Source organism: Egretta garzetta, unplaced genomic scaffold (assembly GCF_000687185.1).
Source record: "Egretta garzetta isolate BGI_Z169 unplaced genomic scaffold, ASM68718v1 scaffold136, whole genome shotgun sequence".
NCBI classification, from domain to species: domain Eukaryota; kingdom Metazoa; phylum Chordata; class Aves; order Pelecaniformes; family Ardeidae; genus Egretta; species Egretta garzetta.
Window position 1 is genome coordinate 2,959,640 of NW_009260066.1, and position 24,957 is coordinate 2,984,596.

General features: G+C 43.0%; 1 protein-coding gene across 2 annotated transcripts in view; it reads left to right on the forward strand.

The window, feature by feature from the left end:
- VCAN (versican) overlaps window positions 1-935 on the forward strand; it is a 114,956-nt gene extending 114,021 nt beyond the window's left edge. For both annotated transcript variants that reach the window (XM_009641147.2, XM_035896633.1), the window contains exon 15: window positions 262-935. In XM_009641147.2, the coding sequence (XP_009639442.1) occupies window positions 262-392 (131 nt within the window). In that variant the 3' untranslated portion in view covers window positions 393-935. The remainder of the gene's footprint in view (window positions 1-261) is intronic.
- The last annotated feature ends 24,022 nt before the right edge of the window (window positions 936-24,957 follow it).

Consider the following 24,957-nt stretch of genomic DNA (forward strand, 5'->3'; position numbering starts at 1 on the left):
CACAGAAGCCACTAAGATTCTTTAGAGTAAACAATACCACTCTTACAAAAGCCCCCCAAATCAACAGGTTCTTAATAATACTAACAATTCTTCCTGCAACTGTGGTCTAACTGTGTGTAACATGGTCATAGTACCAGTTAATAATTTATTAACTCTCTAATTAATCAAGAATAAATGGAACTGTAATGTGAAGTGTAGCCAGGCCATTCGCTGTTAAAGTATTCTAAATTAATTTCCCTTTTTTCCTCCTTCTCATTGCAGCGTCCACATACCAAAGGACTTACTCTAAGAAATACTACTATAAACATTCTTCATCAGGAAAGGGAGCACCGTTAAATTCATCAAAACACTATCACCACTGGATCAGGACGTGGCAGGACTCAAGGCGCTGAGAGCTAAATGGTGAATGGGGATTTCCACCATTTCAGCCAAAGTCATAACTTTCTGTGCCTTTTCTATCACTTATAGGAGTATTATCAAATTGTTTTGAAACTATGGACTGCGGTATTCACAATGCATTTTGCAAAAATACGGTGTTTATCAGAAAATTTAAAAAAAAAAAAAAAAAGGAGAAATGCTTATGGGGATAAAAGGAAACCATTTCCAGCCTATAAAGATTATTAGTTTTCTATATGCCATCGGTGTGGACCATTTTATGATATATACCAGCCTTCTGCAATATTTAAACAGCTCGATTTTAGCACCAATGAAAATGTAAATAAGATGATTTTAATGTTGTTTAATTGTGTGTTGTTTTTAAAATCCTGTATATAAAATGAAAAGTCACACTAATTTCAGGCATATTTATGGTTAGAACGGCCTCAGAGGTCTTCGGTCATTTATGACGTTGTTTTTGTGTTGTTTACCTAGGCTGGAAATGGTTGAAATAAATAACTTCACTGACTGAAATTTGCTATTATCAGGTGAAGATAAACACACAAGTTACATGACTTTTTTTTTTTTTTTTTTTTTAATGGGAACTGTGCCCATTTCCACCCAAGGTACAGTCTGTGTCGATGCGATGCAAAGTTTAGACAGAGCACATACAAGTGGCATGAAGTGTGAACTAGGGACTGCAATCTGGAACTTTTTTTCCGCTCTCCATTCCAGCTTCGCCATTCACGAGACAGGACTGCATGGAGGAGTTGTGTATGACAAGGAGGGCCTGTAAAAATCCAAGTGCTAATACATTAACTTTATCAACCAGGGCCATTTTTTTGAAAAAAAAAAAAAGGAAAAAAATTACTTTCATGACATTAACCACAAGGTCTATATTACAGGTCTCTGCATTCTAAAATGGAGATAGACCTGGTGTTTGGGGGATTTTTTTTTTTGTAAAAAACAAGCAAAAATCAAAAAAGTAAATAATTTTGTATATATAACCATTTTTTAATCTTTTTATAAAGTAATGAATGTTTGTGTATGAATGCTGCAGCTGTGAAGCGTACATAAATAAATGAAGTAAGCCATACTGATTTAATTTATTGGATGTTATTTTACCCATGCAAAGAAGATTAAAAGAGCTCGCCAGTGCAGTATTAGCCCCTGAGCTCCACTTTTGGAACCATCTTTCAGTTCAACTGCTATTTCCCCGAAGAACAAAATTCCTGCTAAACAGGATCATTTGTTTGCGGTTAGATGGGTGAGAACTGTGTGACTTACAGAAGAATCAGAATCTTGGCTTTCTAGGAAGAAGTGTGTGCACAAAGAGGTTATAGGTTGTAGTTGGTGCAGTGTGTACGTAGGAGTTTTCTATTATGGTTTCTTACCCTGGTCAGCTCGATGACTGACCTGGATGTGTACAGTAAGTGTAGAAGGTAATGTTTGAAACGACCTCTCCACAGAAAAGACTGTTATTTCTGCAAAGTGCCTTGCACACCTTTGGGCACAGGACAAAAAAAAAAAAAAAAAAAAGAATAAAGTGAAAATAAAGAACAGTAAGTTCCCTATGAAATACCTTTAAAAATAACGTTACAAATGCAAACACAGATGGGAGGTTTACGCCTTTGTGTTAGTCTGGGGATACGATGCAAAAAGTTGAAAGGGAAAGGAAAAGAATTGAAACCCAGCCAACGTGTAAGAGTTCGTATTCGGCAGAGCTGCCCATGGAGTGACCTTGCCACAGCTCACCGGGAACAGTAATTGTGGTTCCAGGCAACAACCCTTGAGACATTGCAGCGACTGCTCCCTTGAGTGGACCCAGTCTTTGTGCGTTCAGCGTGGCAGTGCGTCACTGTGTTGGCCGGTTCATTCCCCACACCTCGCCCCCAAACAATGCACATAATACTTTTCTCTATTTATATTATTATCTTGTATAGTGTATAATGTGAATGTCTGGTTTTTTTGTGAATGAAAGTCTAAAATCTTTGTAACTTTTATATCTGCTTCTGTTTCACCAAAGAAACAAGGTTTTGCTATACTGTGACTTGTCTTGTTATTGCATGTCTTCCTGTTTAAATCTATGCAATGTGATTTTTTTCATATGAATACAATTAGACTGTCAGGTACTTCACAGTTGTCATGGGCTTGGTCAAGTGCCCACTGGAGTCAAAGAGAGTCAGCTGGCTGAACTTTAGTAGGTGCTGGATTTGACTTTATATGAGCAGCTCTAGGGGATATTTTAAGATATACATTGTATGTTTTGAAGTCGATTATTGCTTGTATAAGTCAAGGCTCTTTTCATAAATACGCAGTATTCTACACACCACTTCCTTGTACCAGAAACATACAGAACAGAAGATATATTTTAACACTTTGCAAACTTTCTCACCATATGTATAAAAAACCCTGCATAGATTTGTTGTTTTCTTGTCTACTTGTTGGATTTAAAGAATGTTGTAAGGCATTCAGATAACATTGTGATTGTAGTTTTAAATAGGCTAGATACAGTGCTTATATTGATTTTTTCACCTCCTTCTATTACGCATAATAAAATAGGACTGACAACATTCCTTATTAAAAACAAAAAAACAAAAACAAAAACAAACCTGTTACCCATGCTTGTTTATTTAGACAGAGCATGGAACTTTATCCAGCTCTGGAGACTTTTTCTAACACTGATTTAAACCCTAGATGTTCCAACATCAACCCCCTGCAAAACGCACCCACTCGTACCACGAAGTGAGGTCTGCTGCAGAGCCAGGGTGTTACCACGAGGAGTGCCGTGCGCCCTTCACTGGAGCATCTCTCAACTCCAGTCTGCAGAAGCATGTTGGGATTGGAGCAGGGCGATAGGAGACAAAACTAGAGGTTTAAATACTGATTTTCTGAGTGAGTGTTGCTTAGCTTTGCTTTCTTGCCTTCCAAGCTAAACCAGAATTCTTTTTAACTTATTTCTCTAAGTTACCCTATATCTGCTGCAGAGGTAGGAGAGTCCACTTAAAATTGTGTTTTACAAGTACAGGCAAGACAAATACCAGAGCACTATTCCTGTTGTCATCTTCCCCTGCTGGATAAGGATTAAACTTTCTGTCTCAGTTACTATGCTGTCGGGCATTTAAAAGGGCACAGGAACAGCTGCAGACGAGGAGGTGGAAAGGTGAGGAGAGGATGGGGCACTGGTGATTAAAGTCATTAGCTCGAAGGGGTTCAGATGTGCGGTGTGCATCTTGGGTGGCCAGCAGCACACGGGGCATCTGGTTCAACCAAGGAGTCTCAAGCTGCAGGTCTGCGCACAGAGCTCAAAACGCCGCATGAGAGCGATCGCATTCTGTGTGCCCATGGAAATCTCTGCAGAGCAGCTGTTATTCTTCTGAACATCTTCTGTCCCTCCAGTTATTGACAGTATTGGACTTCCCAGCACGAACCTCAGAGCAGAGGTTAATGCCACACAGGACAGAAACAAGCCAGGCCTCCTGTTTCGGTTAGAGCTTCTCAAAAAGCACGAGAAGGTGCTGGTTAATACTTCTTTAAGCGAAAAGTCTTCGTTTCTGTAGGCAGCGCCTTTGCTCTGAGCGTACGCAGAAGGCAGCACACACAAGCAGAGATTCCCTCGGCGATGGGAGGCAAAGCGGCAGCAGCTGGTGCGAGTTTGAGCTGTAAAAGGCTCAGCGGCACGGCGGCCGAGGGTGATTGAGGAGGAAGTGAAGCAAGAGGAGCAGGAGCAGCTGCCAGTGAAAATGCTATTACCTAACTTCTGGAAGCCTGGATCCTGCTAAGAGCAGGATGGGTTGTGGATTTAATTAACTCCTTGGTGAAGTAAGTCTGGGGTTTGGGTTTTTTTTTTTTTCTTTTTTTTTTTTCCACGTTGTAAATGCCGACTTTCTGCATTTGGAAGAACTGTGGTTTTGTCTGTTAAGAAGTCTTGCTGCTATTGTGTCTGAAAAAAACCCCAAACCCCAGACGGTTCCCCATCAGCATGAGCAGGGCTGCTGGAGGAGCAGCAGCTGCAGAGATGCCTCCTAGTGCTTCTAGGCAGATCTGTGAACTTCAACGGCATTTGCAGGCAGAGGGGTATGCATCGCTCCTGCTGTGAACCAGAGCTATTTCTCATCCAGATGGCAGGGGAAAAGGGCGGTCGTGTTCTTTGCTCGGTTAGAAGCCTTGCAACGTGCCGTCCTGCCCCCCGGAGACAGAAGATGACTCAAGCTGTCTGTAGGCTTCAGCTCTCCAGGTAGAAAATTCCTCCTTCACCAGGAAATGTTTAAGGTGTTGCATACCAAAAGTGACTGGGAAAATCTCTGGGTTCAGTGCGACTGTGTTAAGGCACAAAGGCAAATGAATTCCTTTTCAGGGAAAACGTACAAGTTGTATTGCTGATTGTAAGCAGTACTGTCCATAGGACTCTACGAGCACGCTGTTTGTCCCGACAAATGATGAAAGGGCTACAAATGGTGTTTGAACGAAGCACGGGCCATGCAAAGCATGGTGAAGCCAAGAAGTATAGTCATCATAAGGGCAGAAATATCATCCAGAAAAAGGCATAGCCTTTGAACACTCCAGCAGTAGACCTGGAAGGAAACTTAAGAGCCTGTAAAGTGCAACTTGATGGCAAACTTTGGTTTTCACAGCAAATAAATACTTTCAAGTGGGGAAACCATCAGCTGTTACTGCTCTAGAGGCTAAGTTACTGTGTAAATGCAGATTAAAAAAGGTAAATGGGACCTTGATGTGTTCGTGAGGAATTTATTGCAAGGGTGGGAATGGATTTCTGATACTACCAAAATGCCTCCAGATTCCCAGGTGCCAATAGCCAGGAGAAATGAAATTCAAGCTGGAAATGGACCAGCAGCCTGTTTCTGGGATGGCTGGAAGAACCGAGGAGCTTAAAGGAAGGCAAACACTGGTAGTGGTCCTGCACGGATGCCGCAGTCTTAAGGAGCAATTACATGGCTTCTGGTTTTAAGCCCTAGAAATCGCATTGTGTAGTGGTGAGAAGTCCTGTGACAGTAAAAGTCCTCATTACTTCAAGACAGGAGGCAATCAGTTTAGGAAAGGGAATAAATGGCGCAGTTGTCTTTGGTAGTAGGGAAACAACAGGAATTTTAGTCCTGTGTTTCTTAGACTAGGGTGTTTGGGGTAATAAATACACATGATGGTCCTGCATGGCAGGAAAAAAAAGTAACACGGAGGTTTGGCAGAGGTCATACACAAAGATCTGCAGCAGATCCAGGCAATGAATCTGTGTTTATTAAAGCCCTGTTCCTTGACAGGTTTAAAAAAAAAAAAAAAAAAGTTTTGATTCAAAAGGCAGTAGGATCCCTCTTCTGGGTTAAAACAATTTTGGGGCTCACCCATGTACCACATTTTTGTCTATATATATCTTTTTAATAAGCTTAGAAAAGGGGAAAAAAGCAGCAGATGTTGCTGAGGGTGCTCTTTGCTTGCTGAATGAAGGACGCCTTTGCTCCTGAAAGCCATACCTGTTCTTCCACTGCAGCTTGCTCATCTTAAACCATAGAAGATTCTAGATAAGGTCAAATCCTGACTGAGGACAGTATATGGCAGGGTAACAGGGCCAGAGACTGGTCCCAGTACGCTTTCTACGTGGGCCTCTTGGCGAGAGAGGAGACATCCCCCCCAGCTTCACGTGACTGCAGAGGGGATTCCCTGCAGCGCGAGGCGTCTGGGAGGTTCGGGTGCCAGGCTGGAGCGAATGTCCTGTGCCTCCCAAAAGGGCATTTCAATGGGAACACGTGCTCTGTTAACGCTTGGACTTTGGTGTATTTCAGAATATGCTGTGGCCAGGCTGGGAGTTGCAGCTTGGAAACAGCTGATGGTACAGGGCTGAAATGTCAGCTATTCCCCTTTGCTTTTGGCGAAAATAAAGATGTTTTCCTCTCAGTAGGCTGAATGGGTCATGCTGATTTTCTCATGCTTCCAGGCTATAAAGATAATCCTAAACCCCGCACCGAGTCATTAATCATGGTACCAAATCAGTTACACCCCACTGAGTCTTGCAGAAACTGTGCCCATTAGGTATCTCCGTACGAGGACCCGCAGCGTGTTGGAGCAAAGGTCTGTCTGCTTGCACTGTGCCATCGCTGGCAGAGACTGGTGGAAGACGCTTTAAGGAAAAAGGCATGATTGGAAAAAGTGATGTTTTGATCCCTTGTCCCCCAAGCCTTTCCCTGCCAGCAGCCTGTCTCCCTCCTTGTAGGCATGCTCTCCAGACTGACATTTTCAAAGGCAGAGTAAGAAGGAAGAAAATAATCAGAAAATAATGCTGTTATCAATAGGCATTGTGGTGTCAGAGATAAAAATGCAGGAAGAATGATGGGAGGAAAAGTACATGGGTATTGATTTGAAAATGGAAAATCAACCCATGTTAACTTTTGTGTTAAGGGAGGAATTTGAATTTATACCAATGAATTTCTATGAACCAGACTGAAATCCTCAGTAAGTGGACAACAATATAATAGCTACATATAATATAAAACATATGCTATTGTATTTTTTAATAGACTCGCCTAAATGTGTGTGCTCTTTGCTTGCTAGTAGTTTTTGTTTGCACTCACACTTTACAGGTTTTTTTTAAAAAAGCTACTTCAATCCTTCAGGACTTGTGACAGACCTATTGGCCTGTGTTTCCACAAATGGGATACACTTCCAGTCACCCTCCAGTCTTTGAAAATTGTTAGGAACAGCCATTTGTACCTGTAAAGCCAAACACTGGAGTTCAAAATGACAGTCAGTGCGGACACAGAAATTTTTCAAGTTGCCTGAAGTGACATTAATATACTGCTGAAGTGAAAGGACTTCTAAAGATCTTAGGACATCCAGCATCACTCACTGTTGCTCTTGAATGGAAGATTCTTTCTGAAGAAGAGATTCCAAATATGAAAGTTAAGGAAAAGCTTGGGGTTTAGTCTACAAAAGTCTTTTGAGTTTTACAGTATACTGGATGCCAGCATATCATGTAATTACACAGAGAAATGAGTTAATCTTTAACTTTTAGGACACAGTTTTACAGTTGTATACAGCAAAACTTAATTTTTCAGGGGTACAAAATCAGATATGTGTGTTTTGATTGATAGTGAGTCCAAGGCATCATTAGCAGCATCAGGGCTAACCTTAGAGGAAAAAAATACTTGCCAAAGGAGAGATGCATAGAATTACAGAAACCCAACCCTTTTTCTCATGCCCTGGCTCAGCTGACTCCAAGCACAGCTTTGATCTGAAAAAGGCCGCAGGGATTACTCCAGGCTACAGAGATTTTTGGTGAGGACCTTCAGCATGGTACAAATGCAGAGGGTGGCTCTGGGGCTGCTGTGGAGCTGAGGTGTGCAGCAGGAGGAGGCCAGCAGGAGGGCAGTGCCAGCATGGGATAGCAGGGGACTGCCATCAGAGGGAGAAAGCAGGAAAACTGAGGCTGGTGTCGCTGAGCCAGGGCAGGAGCAAACCCCCTGCCTGGACAAGCCCCATCCCGTGGAGAAACAGCTGGGGAAACAGCCCATGAGAGCTGTCACCTTGGGCTGGCAGGCATCAGACTTTGGACCGTCCGTGATGTGACTCATGGTTTTAGCTGTATGACGAACTGGAACATTCCTATTAGGCTAACCCAATTTTAAAAAGGCTGAGGTAATGCAATTGTAACCACTGTTAAACTTGCAGCAAATGATAATACACATGGTCCAACAAATCGTCAGGCTACTAGGACTGTTTCAGTTCATTTCGTAGGGAACAAGTATTCTTTCCATTAAATCATCCTAGCTTTTCAAAAGTGGGTGCAGATCAAAACTACTGTCCCTATATGTAGCAAAATCAGCTACTCCACTGCATTCATGGCTTGGTGTAGCCACTTTTTCTTGAGGTTCTATCTCTTCCAAACCATCCTCTGTTGCTGCTGAAGCTTCATTTTACTTCTATGAAGTTCACAGATGTTGCTCTTCCTTTGAAAAGAAATAATACTGCACAGTCAAAATAATTCTTTTGACCTCTATGATAATGATCTACAACCGTTAACACATTGTTTTATTTTCCTTTGTTTGTCTTGCCTTCTTACAAGTGTCCAGTCTTGTCTGTACCTGGAAATCCAGGAGTGCCTCTTCATGTCTCCTGTGACCTCCTCATGGCAGAGATGCCTCTTTGGATCTTGGCCCGTATATATTTTGTGTGATAGCCAGAGTATAAATGCCTCTAGCTGATCTCACATCATATAAATAACCCTTTTTGGCTGTAAATTTTCACCTTGTGCTCCACAGATGGTGAGGAAAGAGCACAAAAGGGGTAGCAAGTCAATTCTGTGTAGTACAAAACCTTTTTCCTTTCTCATCTCTGCTATATCCCTGTTTACGTAACCATTAGTCCTAAAATTTAACTGCTCCTATCTACCTACTTTTTATCACAGATGTTTTTGAGACCTGTGTGTCTTCAGATGTGACTATGGTAATATCCCACCTGGACCCCAAATGGTCAAATATTTTAAAAAAGTAAAGTTTACAACTTACTTCAACAGCTATTCTTCCCTCTCAGCTGACAAGGGTGTTTCATTTATTAATGCTTTCCAGCTTTCATAAATTAATAAATGTTGACATATTTTTTGTAATTGTATCTTGTGTATCATAATAAGAAACTTACTCCTGGAGTAAGGAGAAAGTGCAAATATTTAGTAGCCTTAATCTCACATTATGAGAGTGTGAATCTTTGTGTAAAATAGTGTGAAATAAGAACAGACTCAATCAAGAGTGAATGGGATGTTACATTCTCAAACCTGGAGGAACTAGGCTCACCTTTCATCAATTATATTGCATTTCTCCTACCCTAGACTCGTCAGATGGAAGCTGCACCATGACCACTTCTGTGACATAAGATGTAGGTAATGGTTAACTAAAAAATCGAGCAGCTATTTCCCATTATTTCATGCACTCACGCAACCATTTGTGTGTTTCTGTGCAAGCTGAGCGTGGGACAACTATGCAAGGATTCTCGGGAAGAAGTGTGAAGATACTGTTATAAGTACCAGATCATTAGCAGAGTTGTCTGATATGTGTTCTCAGATACCCTAAATCATCCATGATGAGATCAAGGTCAAGGAGAACCGGAAGGCACAGAGATGTGCTGAAGGACTGATGCAGAGTCATTGCTGGAAGTATCATAGAAAGCAGGACAGAGGAAGAATCCTTTGCTGTGTTACATTGTAACCTGGTTTTGCAGAGGTAGATAAACCCGTTTGAAACTTGGGCCAGAATGTGTATGAATAAACTGGGATTTAATTGTACTGTTGTGGGGGGAGGGCAGAAAGGGATTTTTCCAAATCATGGGACCAATACCCTTTTGAATTTGGATCTGAAATACCCAGCTTCATAATGCCTCTTAGCTGCTTTATGGCAAGTACAGTTCGAGTCTGATCTGCCCACACAGCTTGTTGGGTGAGTGCTTTTAGTTAGTGAAAGTTTTGGGGTCACCTTTGAGATCTATTCCTATGCTTATTAGCCTTGGAGCACAATGTAACCAAGGTCTAATGCAAACCTCTTCATCTCTTTTCCCCCCCAACCCAGTACTGACATTTTGTGGTGAGGACAACCAGAGGTGGCAGGAGGTTTATTTCCCTTCACGGGGGGGCGGCAGTGGCAAATTGCATCTGCCAGGCAGAGAGGCAGCTTGCACCCTTCCATGAGTACCAAAGTGCCCCAAAACCACCCCTGCCTGAAGTGAGAAGCTGTATCTGCTTGGGATCTCTCACTCTGAAACGGGCAAGGGATAGTGGTACCTGCAGCTAAAAACGCCATCTGGGATTCCTCACTTGCAGTCAGGAGATTATGGGGGGGGAAAAAGGTTTGCCCCCACCATGTAAATTAAGTAAGGACTGCTTGTGCAAGCTAACATGGTACATGGAAATGCAAGCACACGGAGGCATTTCATTCAGCCTTCCCTTAACAATGAGGGAAAGAATAAATTTCAGCACAAACATTACAAATATATATATATATCTATAAAATGACTGGATAAGGAAGAAAAGAGAGACTAGAGAAATATTATGAAAAAATAATTGTCTGGGGATATGTTTTGGTGAATGTTAGTAAGTCTCCTTCCAAGATCAGCCTCTCCACATCCAAGAATGAGATAAGCTCCAAAGAAGTATTGGACTACATGGATTTTATTAAAGTTTGTGACTTCTTCAACTTCACACACGCACAAAAATTAAACCCATATAGCTATGCCCCAGGGCAAAACATCTCTGGATGAAACTGACACCAGGATGACAATAGCAGAATGGAAATCTCTGCATTTTAAGGGAATGTATCTCTCTCTTTTGTACCCTTCCTGCAGCAGACCCATAGCCGCCTTCTGAGATACAGTCAGTCAGTGAGCTGAAGGTGAAAGAACTTCATTTGCTTCCCTGTATTTTTTATTTAAAAGTAAAATTGCTTACTTAAAGTTCAAAAGTGGTGGTTTGGGGGGGGGAGGCTTGAAAAGTCAAGAAAAGTGAAAAAGAATCAGGTATTTTTTCCTAAAATCTCAGGAGAAAAATGGCTTGAACAGAGGAGATATTTCATAGAATCATTTGTTTGGAAAAGACCTTTAGGATCATTGAGTCCAACCATACCTGTCCACTACTAAACCACTTCTCCAAGCACCTCGTCTACCCATCTTTTAAATACTTGTAGGGACAGTGACTCGACCACCTCCCTGGGCAGCCTGTTCCAGTGCCTGATAACCCTTACAGTGAAGACATTTTTCCTAATATCCAGTCAAAACCTCCCCTGGCACAACTTGAGGCCATTTTCTCTCATCCTATTGCTCTTTACTTGGCAGAAAAGACCAACAGCAACCTCACTACAGCCTCCTGTCAGGCAGTTGTAGGGAGTGATAAGGGCTCCCCTCAGCCTCCTCTTCTCCAGGCTGAACACCCCCAGGTCCCTCAGCTGCTCCTCATAAGACTTGTGCTCCAGACCCCTCCCCAGCTTTGTGGCTCTGCTCTGGACATGTTCCAGCAACACAACATCTTTCTTGTAGTGAGGGGCCCAAAACTGAACACAGTATTTGAGGGGTGGCCTCACCAGCACCGAGTACAGGGGCACAGTCCCTGCCCTGCTCCTGCTGGCCACACTATTCCTGATACAAGCCAGGATGCCATTGGCCTTCTTGGCCACCTGGGCACTGCTGGCTCATATACAGCTGGCTTATTGACCAGCACCCCCAGGTCCCTCTCTGCCAAGCAGCTTTCCAACCACTCTTCCCCAAGCCTGTAGCATTGCATGGGGTTGTTGTGACCCAAGTGGAGGACCCAGCACTTGGCCTTGTTGAACCTCACACAATTGGTCTCGGCCCATGGATAAAGCCTGTTCAAGTCCCTCTGCAGAGTTTTCCTACCCTCAAGCAAATTAAAACCTCCACCCAGCTTAGTGTCACCTGCAAACTCGCTGAGGGTGCACACAATCCCCTTGTCCAGATCGTTGTTGAGATGTTAAACAGAACTGGCCCCAGCACTGAGCCCCAGGGAACACCACTTGTGACTGTCCACCAATTGCATTTAAGTCCATTCTCCACCACCGTTTGGGCCCAGCCATCCAGCCAGTTTACCCAGCAAAGTGTACCCCTGTCCAAACCTTGAGCAGCCAGCTTCCACAGGAGAATGCTGTTGGGACCAGAGTCAAAGGCTTTACTAAAGTCCAGGTAGACCACATCCACAACCTTTTCCTCATCCACTAGGCAGGTCACCTGGTCACAGAAGGAGATCAAGTTGGTCAAGCAGGACCCGCCTTTCATGAACCCATGCTGACTGGGCCTGATCACCTGGTTGTCCTGAACATGCCGTATGATGGCACTCAAGATAACCTGCTCCATAACCTTCCCTGGCATCGAGGTCAGGCCTGTAATTTCCTGAATCCTCCTTCCGGCCCTTCTTGTAAATGGGCGTCACATTTGCCAACCTCATCAAGTGGAACTTCCCCAGTCATCCAAGACTGGATGGAAAGGATGCTTGGTGAGCACCTCCACCAGCTCCCTAGTACCCTTGAGTGGAGCCCATCTGGCCCCATGGTCTTGTGTAGGTCTAAGTGGCCAAGCAGGTCACTAACCATTTCCTCTTGGATCATGGGAACTTTTTTCTGCTCCCTGTCCTTGTCTTCTGACTTAGGGGGCTGAGTGCCCTGAGAACAACTGGTCTGACTATTAAAGACTGAGGCAAAGAAGGTATTGTGTACCTCAGCCTTATCCTCATCCTTTGTCACTATGGTGCCTGCTGCATCCAGTAAAGGATGCAGATTCTCCCTGGCTCTCCTTTTGTTGTTAATATATATATAGAAACATTTTTTTTATTGTCAGAATTGGCCAATTTAAGTTCTAGTTGGGCTTTAGCCCTTCTAATTTTCTCTCTGCATGACCTCGCAACATCCTTGTTGTCCTCCTGGGATGCCTGCCCCTTCTTCCAGAGCTCATATATTTTCCTCTTTTTTCTGAGATCCAGCCAAGCCGGTTTTCTTCCCTACTGGCTCATCTTTTGGCACATGGGGATGGCCTGCTCTTGCACCTCCAGGATTTCCTTCTTGAAGAGTGTCCAGCCTTCTTGGTCTCCTTTGCCCTTCAGGACTGCATCCCAAGGAACTTTGTCAACCAGCCTTCTGAACAGTCCAAAGTCTGCCCTCCAGAAGTCCAAGGTGGCTATTCTGCTTACTTACCCCCTCCTTACTTCTCCAAGAATCAAGAATTCTGTCATTTCATGGTCACTGTGCCCCAGGTATCCTCCAACCATCACATCACCCACAAGGCCTTCTCTGTTCACAAACAACAGGTCCAGCAGGGTGCATTCCTTAGTTGGTTCACTCACCAGTTATGTCAGGAAATTGTCTTCCACAGACTCCAGAAACCTCCTAGACTCTTTCTTTTCTGCAGTATTGTGTTTCCAGTAAATAACTGGTAAGTTGAAGTCCCCCACAAGTGCATGAGCAATGCTAACAAGCATTAGAGAATCATCCTGCTTCAAGATGCTGCATGGAAATACCTGTATCCAAACATCATGAAGAAATGCATAAACATTGAAAAGTTTGGTCTTACAAGATTTTAGCACCTCCTCACACTCGTTGTTCATGTGGATTTGGGCTTCTGCAAACTAAATTTCAATACTAAATGGTTCAGTACACCTGGGATTTGAGGCTTTGCTCCAATATTTATTAATGTAATAAGTATCTTATTGTGCAATATGATTAACAAGATGCCCAGAGGCAATGTTTACCAATATAAAGCCAACAATAACTAAATAAACAAATGATGAAATGTTCATGTTTTGTTTTATTGTGTGTTCAGGAGCAAGTTCAAAATGGCTGGGGTAAAGGGCAGAGCTGTAAAACATGACCATCTGCGGTATCGAACATTCCCTCTTCACCGTGAGCAGAGTCCAATTTCAGTTTTTAGGGCCGGTAATTTTGTGGGAGCTACAAGTGCACCCCTGAAAGCAGAATTGGAAGCTTTGGCAAGCTGGGTATTGTCTCAAATATTACGGAAGGATGTAAAATTTGGTTTACTGTCAATAAATGCCTGCCTTCCCAAAGCCCCTTCAGGGTGGTAGTGGGATGCTGGCATCTGTGTTTGCGGGGGGGACGATCCATCCTCTGACTTTTCAGGCCTTCATCTGCTCTTTGCACTTGGCTACTGTTTGCTGTGTTATAAGCTGATCATAGTGATCGCCCATTTGTCTGCACGGGTCTCCATCTGTTCACTTCAGGACTTGGCTTACTTCAGTTTTGTGGAAGTGGACTTGGAGGCTCCTCATCTTTCAGTCACCACTGGCTCTGGGTGCATTTTGAAATCCCTTCCTCCCCTCATTGCTGTGGGTCAGTCTTTCCCCAGGTCTCCCATGTTGCTAATCAGCCCTGTAATCTCTGACATGAGGAACAACCCCAGCTCCTGGACCCGCCCTGGCCAAAATACCAGTGTAGACTTTAATTTTCTACCTGTTATGATAATATTGTTCTCCTGGACCAAGGTTTTGCCTCATGCATTGCTGATGTGTTCATTGTACTCTGGTGTTAGGACAATTTTCTCAGCCTTGTGCTTTAAACTTTTCATGTTTTCTAAAACTGTTTTCTTGCTCTGTTGATGCTCTTACCCTAATGAGATGCAAGTGACTTGAACCCTGAAGCTCTCTGACCTCACATGACCTGGTGTCCTCCGCAGCACTAAAACTCTACCACCACGCCCCCCACTGTGCCAACAGGTTATGTCTGCAAGAAACTTTTATCTCAGTCTTAAAAACGCAAAATCTCCCCTTGCAAGTTCAATGAAATCTCCCTTTCTGGTTTTTTTTTTTTTGGTAATACCTACAAGAGCATAGCTGTTTGGAGTTGTAGTCATTAATGTCATCAATCAGGGTGAGCAATAGGAGTGTGTGTTTTCATATTGAGATTTTTAGAGTTACAGTGCATGCATCTACCTCTTAGCTTCTACCTGAATTGCAAGGTGTTGTAGTTCAGTCCCTTCATCTTTTATGACAGACTCTTTTCTCCTATTTTAACACAAATGACAATAAAGGTGCCAACATTTCTCTGTCTACCAGTACAAAGCTGTGAGGTAAGATAGCTTTATCTTTTAATTCTTCAAGCTTAGTATTTTTAGCAGAGGAAAGTCTTGCTAATACCAAGCACTTAAAAAAGATGTAGGTCTTCAGGCACTGTAAGATTTCTTAAGAAAATTAATTTTTAATTTTGAAGATGCTGCAGTGCTATTGATTCTTTTTTTTTTTAGGTTTTGCTTGGAAACTACTGGGCTGAACACTTTCACTTTTTAATGAAGTCTGCATAGTTGCATGATTGGGGACTTGAAGAAAACCCTGAGTATTGCAGGGCCTGTGGTATAAGAGTTGAATCTGAAACTGAAAAAAGAGCTTCTTGGGTTATAGATGGGCACTGACACATTCAAAAGTCCCCTTTGAGGCACAAAGGTTTGCAATGGTAACTGCTATGTACATTTTATTGATAATGTTATGGTGAACTGACTTGGGAAATTCCAGTGCCTATTAATACATTTTACATTATCACCCCTGTTAAAGTTGCTTGAAACTGAAAGGGAAAAAATATGTTATTTCCCTCCACCATTTGAGTCTCCATGATGGTGGTATATATCCTTTATAGAAGCAGAAAACACTAATGGCAGTGTAAAAATATCTGTTTTCAGTGGAAATACTGCTTGGATGTTTTCTCCCCTTGGTGTGTTGGCTGCTTCAGGAGAAATCTGGCATTTGTTACCACATTAGGATCAATTTTCAGATTTAACCATGAAGCAGGAGTGTGCAGTGTTTGCTTCCTCTTCACTGAGAAGGCTAACAGCAACAAATGCTATGCAGCAGATAAAGCTCTTGGCTATCAGTCTGAAACAACAATCCTGAAACATCAGGTTATTTTTCTGTCTTGCCTGTGCATTTTACTGAAGTAGCACAAGGTCCATTTAAGGACCATTTGGTCAAACTGGAGTATAGAGCGAGCACACAAAAAGCCTTTCTTTCCCCTTCAGGCACAAAAAGGCAGCTGCGGTTAAGGATTTCTGCAAGTAAATTAGGGAAAAAGGAGGAGAAACAAGTTTCTGCAATGTGTCAACTGAGAGGGATTTATAGGAGCACTGACCTGTTGCCCTTGAAGCTTCTGAGTGTTTTAGCTGGGAACAAAGCTCAGGTGAGCTATGCATGTCTGAAAATCCTGGTTATTTTATGTAAGAAATGCAGGTGGGTATGCGAGAGGGAAAAATCTTGGGTGCAGGGCTTGCAGCTTCTGGGGCAACAGATGAAAAACCTGGCAAGAACAGCAAACAGCACTGCAAAGGACAGCATGCTCAAGTCCAAAGGATAAACCACTGGCGTGCTTTGTTGGAGGGGGTTTGGCTGATTGACTTGTGACAAAATTTTCCCTTAATATATATGTTCCTATTTATAAAGAGACGTAGGAAGAAGAGCACTTCATTATTCTCCCAATAAATTGGCTGCACTCAGATAATGCTTTCTTCATGTGTGCTGAGGCATGGCATACACCTCTAATGTATTTCACTGTTCCAGAAGCAGTAAAACTAAGGTAAATAAATAAAAATAAATAAAGCTCTGAGAAGCTTCTGGCAAGCTGCTGTTCATTTGCTTGTCAAAACTACTTAACGCAGGTCAGAGATGTGCCTTTTCTAGGTAATATGTCTGGTAGTCTTTGTAATTTAACAGATCCTACCTAAGGATTAGTATCCACTGACTTCGTGGTTATTAAGAGGAGTGTGGCCAGCAGGTCGAGGGAGGCTCTCCTCCCCCTCTGCTCTGCCCTGGTGTGACCCCACCTGGAGCACTGTGTCCAGTTCTGGGCTCCCCAGTTCAAGAAAGATGAGGAACTCCTAGAAAGAGTCCAGAGGATAGTGACTAGGATGATAAAGGGACTGGAGCATCTCCCCTGTGAGGAAAGGCTGTGGGAGCTGGGCTTGTTCAGCCTGCAGAAGAGAAGACTGAGAGGGGACCTCATCAATACATACAAATATCTTAAGGGTGGGCGTCACGAGGACGGAGCCAGACTCTTTGCAGTGGTGCCTAGCGACAGGACAAGGGGCAATGGGCACAAACTGAAACTTAAGAGGTTTCAGTTGAATGTGAGGAAGAACTTCTTTACTCTGAGGGTGACAGAGCACTGGAACAGCTAAACCTGCTTTAGCAGGGGGGGTTGGACTAGGTGATCTCCTGAGGTCCCTTCCAACCCTTGCGATTCTGTGATTCTGTGATTATTATGTTATCTTTATTTAATCATATGTAGTCAAGAAAGTTGAATACCAACTAGACTAAAAATAGCCACCCTTTTGCTAAAATATTCAAGTAGCAATGTCTAGGACATAGGAAAGTCAATGACATCAACCACAGCTAATTTTTTGGCTCCTAACACTTGTAGTTTTCTAAACTCACCTGTCAGATACCACGATCAGGCATTGCAGCAAAACCTCTGCACAATGTCTGTTTGCTTCTCTGGTAGGGGTTACTTCTTTCTTTTTTTTTTTTTTTTTTTTTTTTAATTTGCCACTGATCAGGTGAGAACATATTTATGTCAGCTCCAAAGAGCTCCAAAGTGCTGTTGGTAGCATCCTGATTAGTTTCTGGGGGACAGACCTTGAGAGGTGATTATGGTATATAACCCCAGCTGGGATGGGGCTTAGGGCCACAGTTATGGCTGCTAGAGATGTAACCTTCTCCCTCCACTGCAGTGAGGAGAAGCATTTCAAGCTGTCATCTAGGATTTCTTCTTTCCCTTCGTGCATGTCTTCCATAACTACTTTGGACTTAGTTGTCATTGGCTTGAAGGAGCTGTTGGCACTAAAACTTCTGATGCTCTGCCCTCAAGACTCTAAACTGGTGGCCTCAATAATTGACTGTGATGGGGCATTTTGAGTTAAAATATCAGTGCTTTATAAGCCAAGACTTTCTAAATAAGTTTCTTGGGCATTTGATTCTCTGCTACTTCGTTGGCGGTTTTATTTCCTGTTAGTAACTGAGTATGGGCGGTGTTATTTGTATTAACTTTGTGATTAGTTACTGTCCTTTGCAATATGAGGTGTCTTTCTCACAATCTGATGTGGTTTCTGGCAGTGCCAGGCCAAATAAGTCTCAAGTACTCCACCTATTGATGTGTCCAGTTCAGAAGAAAAAGGGACCTTACATGGCCTATGAATTGGTGGTCTTTTCTGCTTTCTTACATGGAAAATGTAACATGCGCTTTCTCCAGAGATATTCTTGCATGGAGCAGGAATATCCTTGAATTTTATAAGAGCTTTCTTCAGCAATATGTAGCCATGGTGGAGTACATGGTAGCTTTTTGAGTGTCAACGGACTACAAAAATTTAGCAATATGCAGATTCAGGTCAGACCTCTCCAGTCTAAGCGACCTAAGTATTGTCTGCACTGGGGGGGAAAAAACAAACCCTGCACTCCCAGGAGCTCTTTCTTAGCTTTCCTCTTGGAACAGAGGATTGAAAGGGTTTCATTTTCCCCTTCTCTGTAAAAAAAAGGTCTTTTTCTAAATTATATCAGTTAGAGGAACGAAAAATCCTTTATCTTCCTATAATCTCTGCCTATCCCTAGACAACCTTGGCTAAAATAGTGAATTTAATCTTAAGCCGGAAATACTGTTTCAAACTAAAACCCACATGTTTAAAAGCATATTCCTTTTTCCTATCAGCCAGTCAACAAGAAAGATTCTTGCAGATTTTGCTTTTTCCCCTGATAATAATCGATAAAGGTGGGATACCAAGGAAGGTGAAGGGCTGGGGGTAGGTTTACAATAGTAACAAGAGGATTGAGGGACACAAGTACTGTTTGCTTTCTGCACTTTTTTTCCTTCATAATTCTTTCAGGAGCTTCTGAAAATCTCTTCTCGCTGCTTTGTTTATTTCGCCTGTCCACTGACAAGGTCTGAGATTACAAATGTCAATAACTGTGTATATCAGTGGCCATTACATTCGTATCCAATTAAGGATCTAAAGTACAAGTCCAGCATTCCTTGCAATTTGCATGGAAATTAGAGCACTAAAACTCACTCAGTGAAGTTTATTTCCTTAACTGTTTTTTGGTTATGAACTGGTCTTGTGTACTATCCAGAGAATGCCCATGAAACACTATTTTGTTCACTCTTCAGATGAAATAAACTTCGCTAATTTATTTCAGGTCTTGCTAGAACGGGTAAAGCAATTTCCTACCTGTTATCAAATAATTGTATCATAGTGGTACGCTTTTTTTTACCCTCTCTCTGGCATGAGTAAGTGGTTGTGACACCTTGGATGACCTTTGCAAGCTCCAGGCTCTTTCCTCTTCATTCCTTAACAGTGTGGCAGGACAGTTCCCCCCAGCACCGAAAGGATGACACAGAAATAACAGCAATGCCATCACCTCCTGAACCCGGGCCCCCCAGCTGTCCCCTCTGCCCTGCATGGAGGGGAGGTTCAGGCAGGGGATTGAATTTGTTGCAGTTTAGGCCAAAACGGTCAGTTTTGGATTAGGTGTTAGAGGTCCGAGAAGCCTTAGTTTTTTTCCCCTGTTTGATACCACATGTATATTGTTGCAGCCCCGGCAGATCCCATAGGCTCTGGCTGGTGGGTGGCTTCATGGTGCTGTCCATGCTATGGGCATTCCCTGGTTCGCCCCATCATCTTCTGCCACCCAAGGGTAGCCCACCCAAATAAAAAAGCAAGCGGGTGAGCAAAGGCTTGCCAAAGCAAGGGTGCTGAGGTTGTCCTTGCAAGTGGGGTGGAACCCAGAGCTGGGGGAGCGGAGCTGCCTGCTGCTGGGGGGGGGTGGTGGGGTGTGGGGTGAGCCCGGGGGGCTCCAGCACCCCTTCTGCAAAGCTGCAGGGTTGCGAGCGTGGGGCTTGCACAGCCTTGTCCTTCAGGCAAGCCGACGCTAGATGTCACACGGAGGAGGGTTATTGCATGGGGTCCTCCACTCCCTGCTTTGGAGGGGCTCTCAGTGCCAGGTGCGGGGGCTGGGGGAGCAGCCCGTGAGAGAGAAATTTTTTTTTCCGTTTTGTTTTACTTCTAAGTCTTTCGGCTGCAGCTATGGGTTAACTCATAATAGACAAGCAGCTATGCAAATGCCCGCTACTATAGCAAAAAAACCCAATCCGTTTCATACATTATTGGAAGGAGAACATAATCTATTCTGACAGTTGAGATCTGGGTTTTCTGTTTCCAGTTCTCATCTCGACTTCAGCACAACTCTGTTTTAAGTAAGGCATGCTTAGGGTCGTTTGAAGTGGGTAGACTGCCATTTGCAGGTGAAGATTACTTAAAACTGTGTTTCCAGACATTTGGGATTGTTAGTGGAAGTTGCTATAGAAATGCAGGCTTTTGCTGCAATTACTGACAATGTGGAGAATTCAGATGAAGCCGAAGTTGCACTAGATGCTTCAGATAAATCACATACATTTCTGTACAGAGAGAGCTATTCTGCCTCAATTTTAACTATTTATCTTCTCTTTTCATTAGTATCCTCAGTTCTCATGCCACATTAGGTACTGAATAGAACAGTGAAAATTTGGGTTTGCACATCACTCTTGATAAGTCTTCCTTTTTCCTGGCAGTAAAAATCAGTAGCTTTATTAGTTAACATATGAGCCTTAAATTTTCCCCAAATTGTATAGGATTCTATAAATTATATTTGCAATCCTTTTATTACTTAATCTTTGGAGGGTCTTTCCGGCAGCGGGGCAATGGCGTGCCTCTTATTTCTATTAAAATTTCTATTAAAATCACTACAGTTGCCCAGTTGTGTGAGTTGTCCTGAAGTTCATTTGCAGAATTTGGCTGCTTTTATTACTGAGTAATTGTTTTAAATGGTTAATTTGATGCCTGTGACCCGTACCCTAAAACTTTACAATCACATACTTTGTTACTTTAATCATCAACAGAAACAGATGCTGTTTTGATAATTGCCATTGTCTGTTAAATTTTTCAGTTTTTGAGAAGGGAGTTTATCTGTAATATGGAAGAATTTGATTCAAACAACATAGATTTGCTGGTAAAAGTGTGATAACTTGTAAGGGAAAATACCCCCTGGTGTAGGCTTAGCAAGTCCTCTCCATTTGTAGGCTTCTAAAATTTTTCAAGTGGCTTCCTCCTGTGAGCTAAAGCCTCCTCACATTCTTTTTCAGGCCTCTGCAGCAGCCCACGTACATCTTTCCCTGCTGCCCTCCCCACCCCAGGTCTGTGAATCAGCACATGAAAAACACGAGTTTACAGCATTTGTGGAAACACTGGAGTCACCCCAGCAAGGGAAAAAAAACCCCAGGTATTCTAGGTTGGTCTCTGTTAGGGGTGTTTGCCAACGTGATATGCTAGCACAGATACACCATAAGGGGACTGGAGCATCTCCCCTGTGAGGAAAGGCTGAGAGAGTTGGGCTTGTTCAGCCTGCAGAAGAGAAGACTGAGAGGGGACCTCATCAACACGTACAAATATCTTAAGGGTGGAAGTCACGAGGATGGAGCCAGACTCTTTGCAGTGGTGCCCAGCGACAGGACAAGGGGCAACGGGCACAAACTGAGACATAAGAAGTTTCAGTTGAATGTGAGGAAGAACTTTACTCTGAGGGTGACAGAGCCCTGGCACAGGCTGCCATGGGGGGCTGTGGAGTCTCCTTCTCTGCAGATATTCAAAGCCCGCCTGGACGATGTCCTGTGTAACATGCTCTGGGTGAACCTGCTTTAGCAGGGGGGTTGGACTAGATGATCTCCTGAGGTCCCTTCCAACCCTTGCCATTCTGTGATTCTGTGATTTGCGATGCTGTGGTGCAGACATGCTTGTTGTGAATCTAATGCCTGAAGTCTGTGAAGTTCTGGGAAGATACATAGGCAGGCTGCGATTTTCCTGATATGTGGATTTGCAAACAGAGCTGCACCGGGTAGAAGTAGGAGAGTGAGTGCTTGCTCCTGCACTTGCTGCTGAACACAGATCTAATGTTAATTCAATGGTTTAGTGAAAAAGTGTGTGCACAAGTATAGTGATGATTGCCTGAGGCTGGGAAAATGGCCACAGGGGGACATCAACAAGCTCTGCATCACTGTGAGACGGAATGGCAACAACCAACGTTGGAGAAAGATAAAGAACAAAGCAACCACGTTTTTCATCATCTGTACAATTACCACGGAAGCGAATGGGAACTTGTGTTTTTTCTGTGGCTTGTTATTATCAAGTTAAAGCTGGACTCAGTTCTGGAAGGGAAGCGTTGAGCAGGAGTACATGGTATGATGTGAGTACTCAAATGTCCCATGGTAGCAGAAGGTCAGTTTCCACCCAGGGCTGGCTTCACACTCACCTGCCAAGCCTGACTGTGGCATGTGGCAATCAGCAGGGCTTGCAGGACATCAGCCATCCCTTCTCTGAAACCTGGTTTCTGTGGGAACAAGTATGAAATCTGCAGATGTGGCAGCTGAGCTGGACACCGGAGATATCCTTGGTCTTGTTGGCTGCAAGCCATGGGAAAAGTGAACAAAAGCTAAGTGAGAAAAACAAGGTCAATGCTGCGACCAATGGACTTTGCAAGATGAACTTCGCTTCCGTATAAGGCTTGGACTCAGCGCTTGCCAACTAGCTAGGTGATAAAAGTAGAGGCTTTGTTTTGTGATCAGTATAAAAGGATGTAAAGCATTAAAGCATTCCGATTCTGCTTGTGCATGAACTCAGAGTCCGTGCCTTCATTGCCACAGGTTTCAGTGCACTGAAGTCAGCAGCCACGAGCTGGACTTTGATATTACATCTGGCATTGAGTTCTGCCAATGAATTTTTTTAAAGGTTTTCAGTTTTTGTCTCAGAATACTTCTGAACCTCCATCCCAGCTGAACAGTGGTGTGGTTTCTGGAAAGGCAGCCTGCTGGGTTAGGTAATGTCATGTGGTTATAAATGGTGTAAAAAATGGTGACTGAAATAGTTAAAACCTTAAATTATCATGACTTTTTACAATTAGTTTGTTGTCTGGGGGAAGAAAGAGGTGTTACCTTGTAAATGGTATGGTTTACCTACTAAAACAGACATACAGAATGACAGAAAGAAATCCAGAGGAGTTAGTATTCAAATCTCTAGTTGTGGATATTGTTTCAAGGTCTGGTTTGGTGTAGAAATGAGATAGAGACTGTGTGCAGAAAGCGGAATTCAGCATTTCAGAAATGCAGCTAAACTGTCTGATCTCACACAATTTCTACTACATTTGGTTATAACATAACATCATTAATAGTAACTGAGAAGGGGAGGGACCTGCTTCTCTGTTTGGGTAGACCTGAAAACTTGTATTAATCACCATAATCCTAGGGTATTCAGAGCTGGTAGCTGAGGTTGGTGTGCTAAAAAGCAAGCGGGATCCACTCTTCCATCCTTTCTCAGGTACTAACTAGGACAGCAATGCCAGCGTGTGAGATGCTCTCAGAGCCCTTGCTGGAGCACTTGATGGAGTGTCTCCACAGTGGGTGAGGCACTGGTAGAGCAACAGAAATCTCTGACTCCTGCTGAGAAAAGTGGTCAACACTGAAAAGAAATTTCAAAACCAAAATATTTCCACTTGCGTTTCTAAACTTTGTGTGACATTTATGCAGTATCTTATTGGAAGTGCGCCGCTGTCGTACCTTCATTTACTTGTAATCATGGAACAGCTGAGGTTGGAAGGCACCTCTGGGGATCACCCAGTGCAAACCTCCCTGCTCAAAAATGGGTCAACAGGAGCAAGCTGCCCAGGGGTTTTCAGTATGTCCATGTATGGAGGCTCTATAACCTCTCTGGACATCAGTGTTTGACTACCCTTACAATAAAAAAGTGTTTTCTTGTGTTCAGATGGGTTTGTGCCCATTGCTTCTTGTCCTGTTACTGGGCATGACTGAGAGGAGCCTGCTCCATTTTCTTTACTCCATCCCACCAGGTATTTATGCTCCCGGATAAAGTCCCTCTGCACTTCCTCTTCTCCAGGCTGAGCAGTCTCAGCCCTTTTGACCCCTGCTTGTATGACAGATGCTCTGGTCCTTCAGTCATCCGTGTGGGCTCTTGCTGGATGTGCTCTGGTATTTCCTTGTCTACAGTAATATATAGATACATTTATATGTATATATGCATAAACAAAGTGTTTGTATGTGTGTATATCATTAAACAAAAATGTTTATTACAAGTCTTATCCTGCACTTGATATACTCAAGAGACTTGTTGGGATAATAATTTTTTTTCCTCTTCACAGGGCATATATTCTTCACAGAGACATCAGACAGTCAGTCTTGTGCATACGATACATACCTAACATAGAGCGGATACTTGCTGTAGAAGAAACAAGTTCAAGCTGAAACATATCCAGAATTTAAATTTGTTACGGTACAACTGCAAAGGTCAGATGCAGATGAAGTAGGATTGGGAACAACATTTGCTCGGTCAGAGAGGAAGTGATTTTACAATGTTTAATATGGACATTTGATTTCAAAGGGATTTACCATACCTCAGCAAGTGACAAGTGCAAGAACCAAAGTATGAAAGAAAACCTGCTGAGCCGTACTGCTGGCACTAGTACCTGAGGTCCAGGATTATGTGCCCAAACATTACGAAGGTAATAGTAAGTTATGATGTCATGTGAAAGATCCAGGCAGTAATGTCTTTTGCCTGAGTGCCCTGCAAAAGTGTTTATCTGCCAAGTAATGTTAGCCTTTTAATCAAATAAATAATTCACGCCCAGTGTTTGATGATACTAGCGCCTGGGAATTGGACACTGTATGGAATGAAATAAGGCTGTCAGCATAAAAGGGCAGTGTTAGAGTCCAGTACGGATCAATGGAAGCAGAAACACATTTCCATTTGGTTTATTACTAAGTGATCTTTTTTGGAAGCTCTAATTTTGTAAAGCTATACTTCAGTGATTGCCTCCTTCCATGATCTGTCAAGATTTGGGGTGTTTTGAGTAACCTGCAAATTATCTTTTTTTCAGTTAATTCAGTGACATTTTGAATGGGGTTGATTCATGTAGTCATAAAGCAATGAAGCAGCCCCTATACAACCAGTGTTCAAAGGTTATTTTAACATGACCTTGGAGTTAACGGTCTATCTAGCTGCTAATGA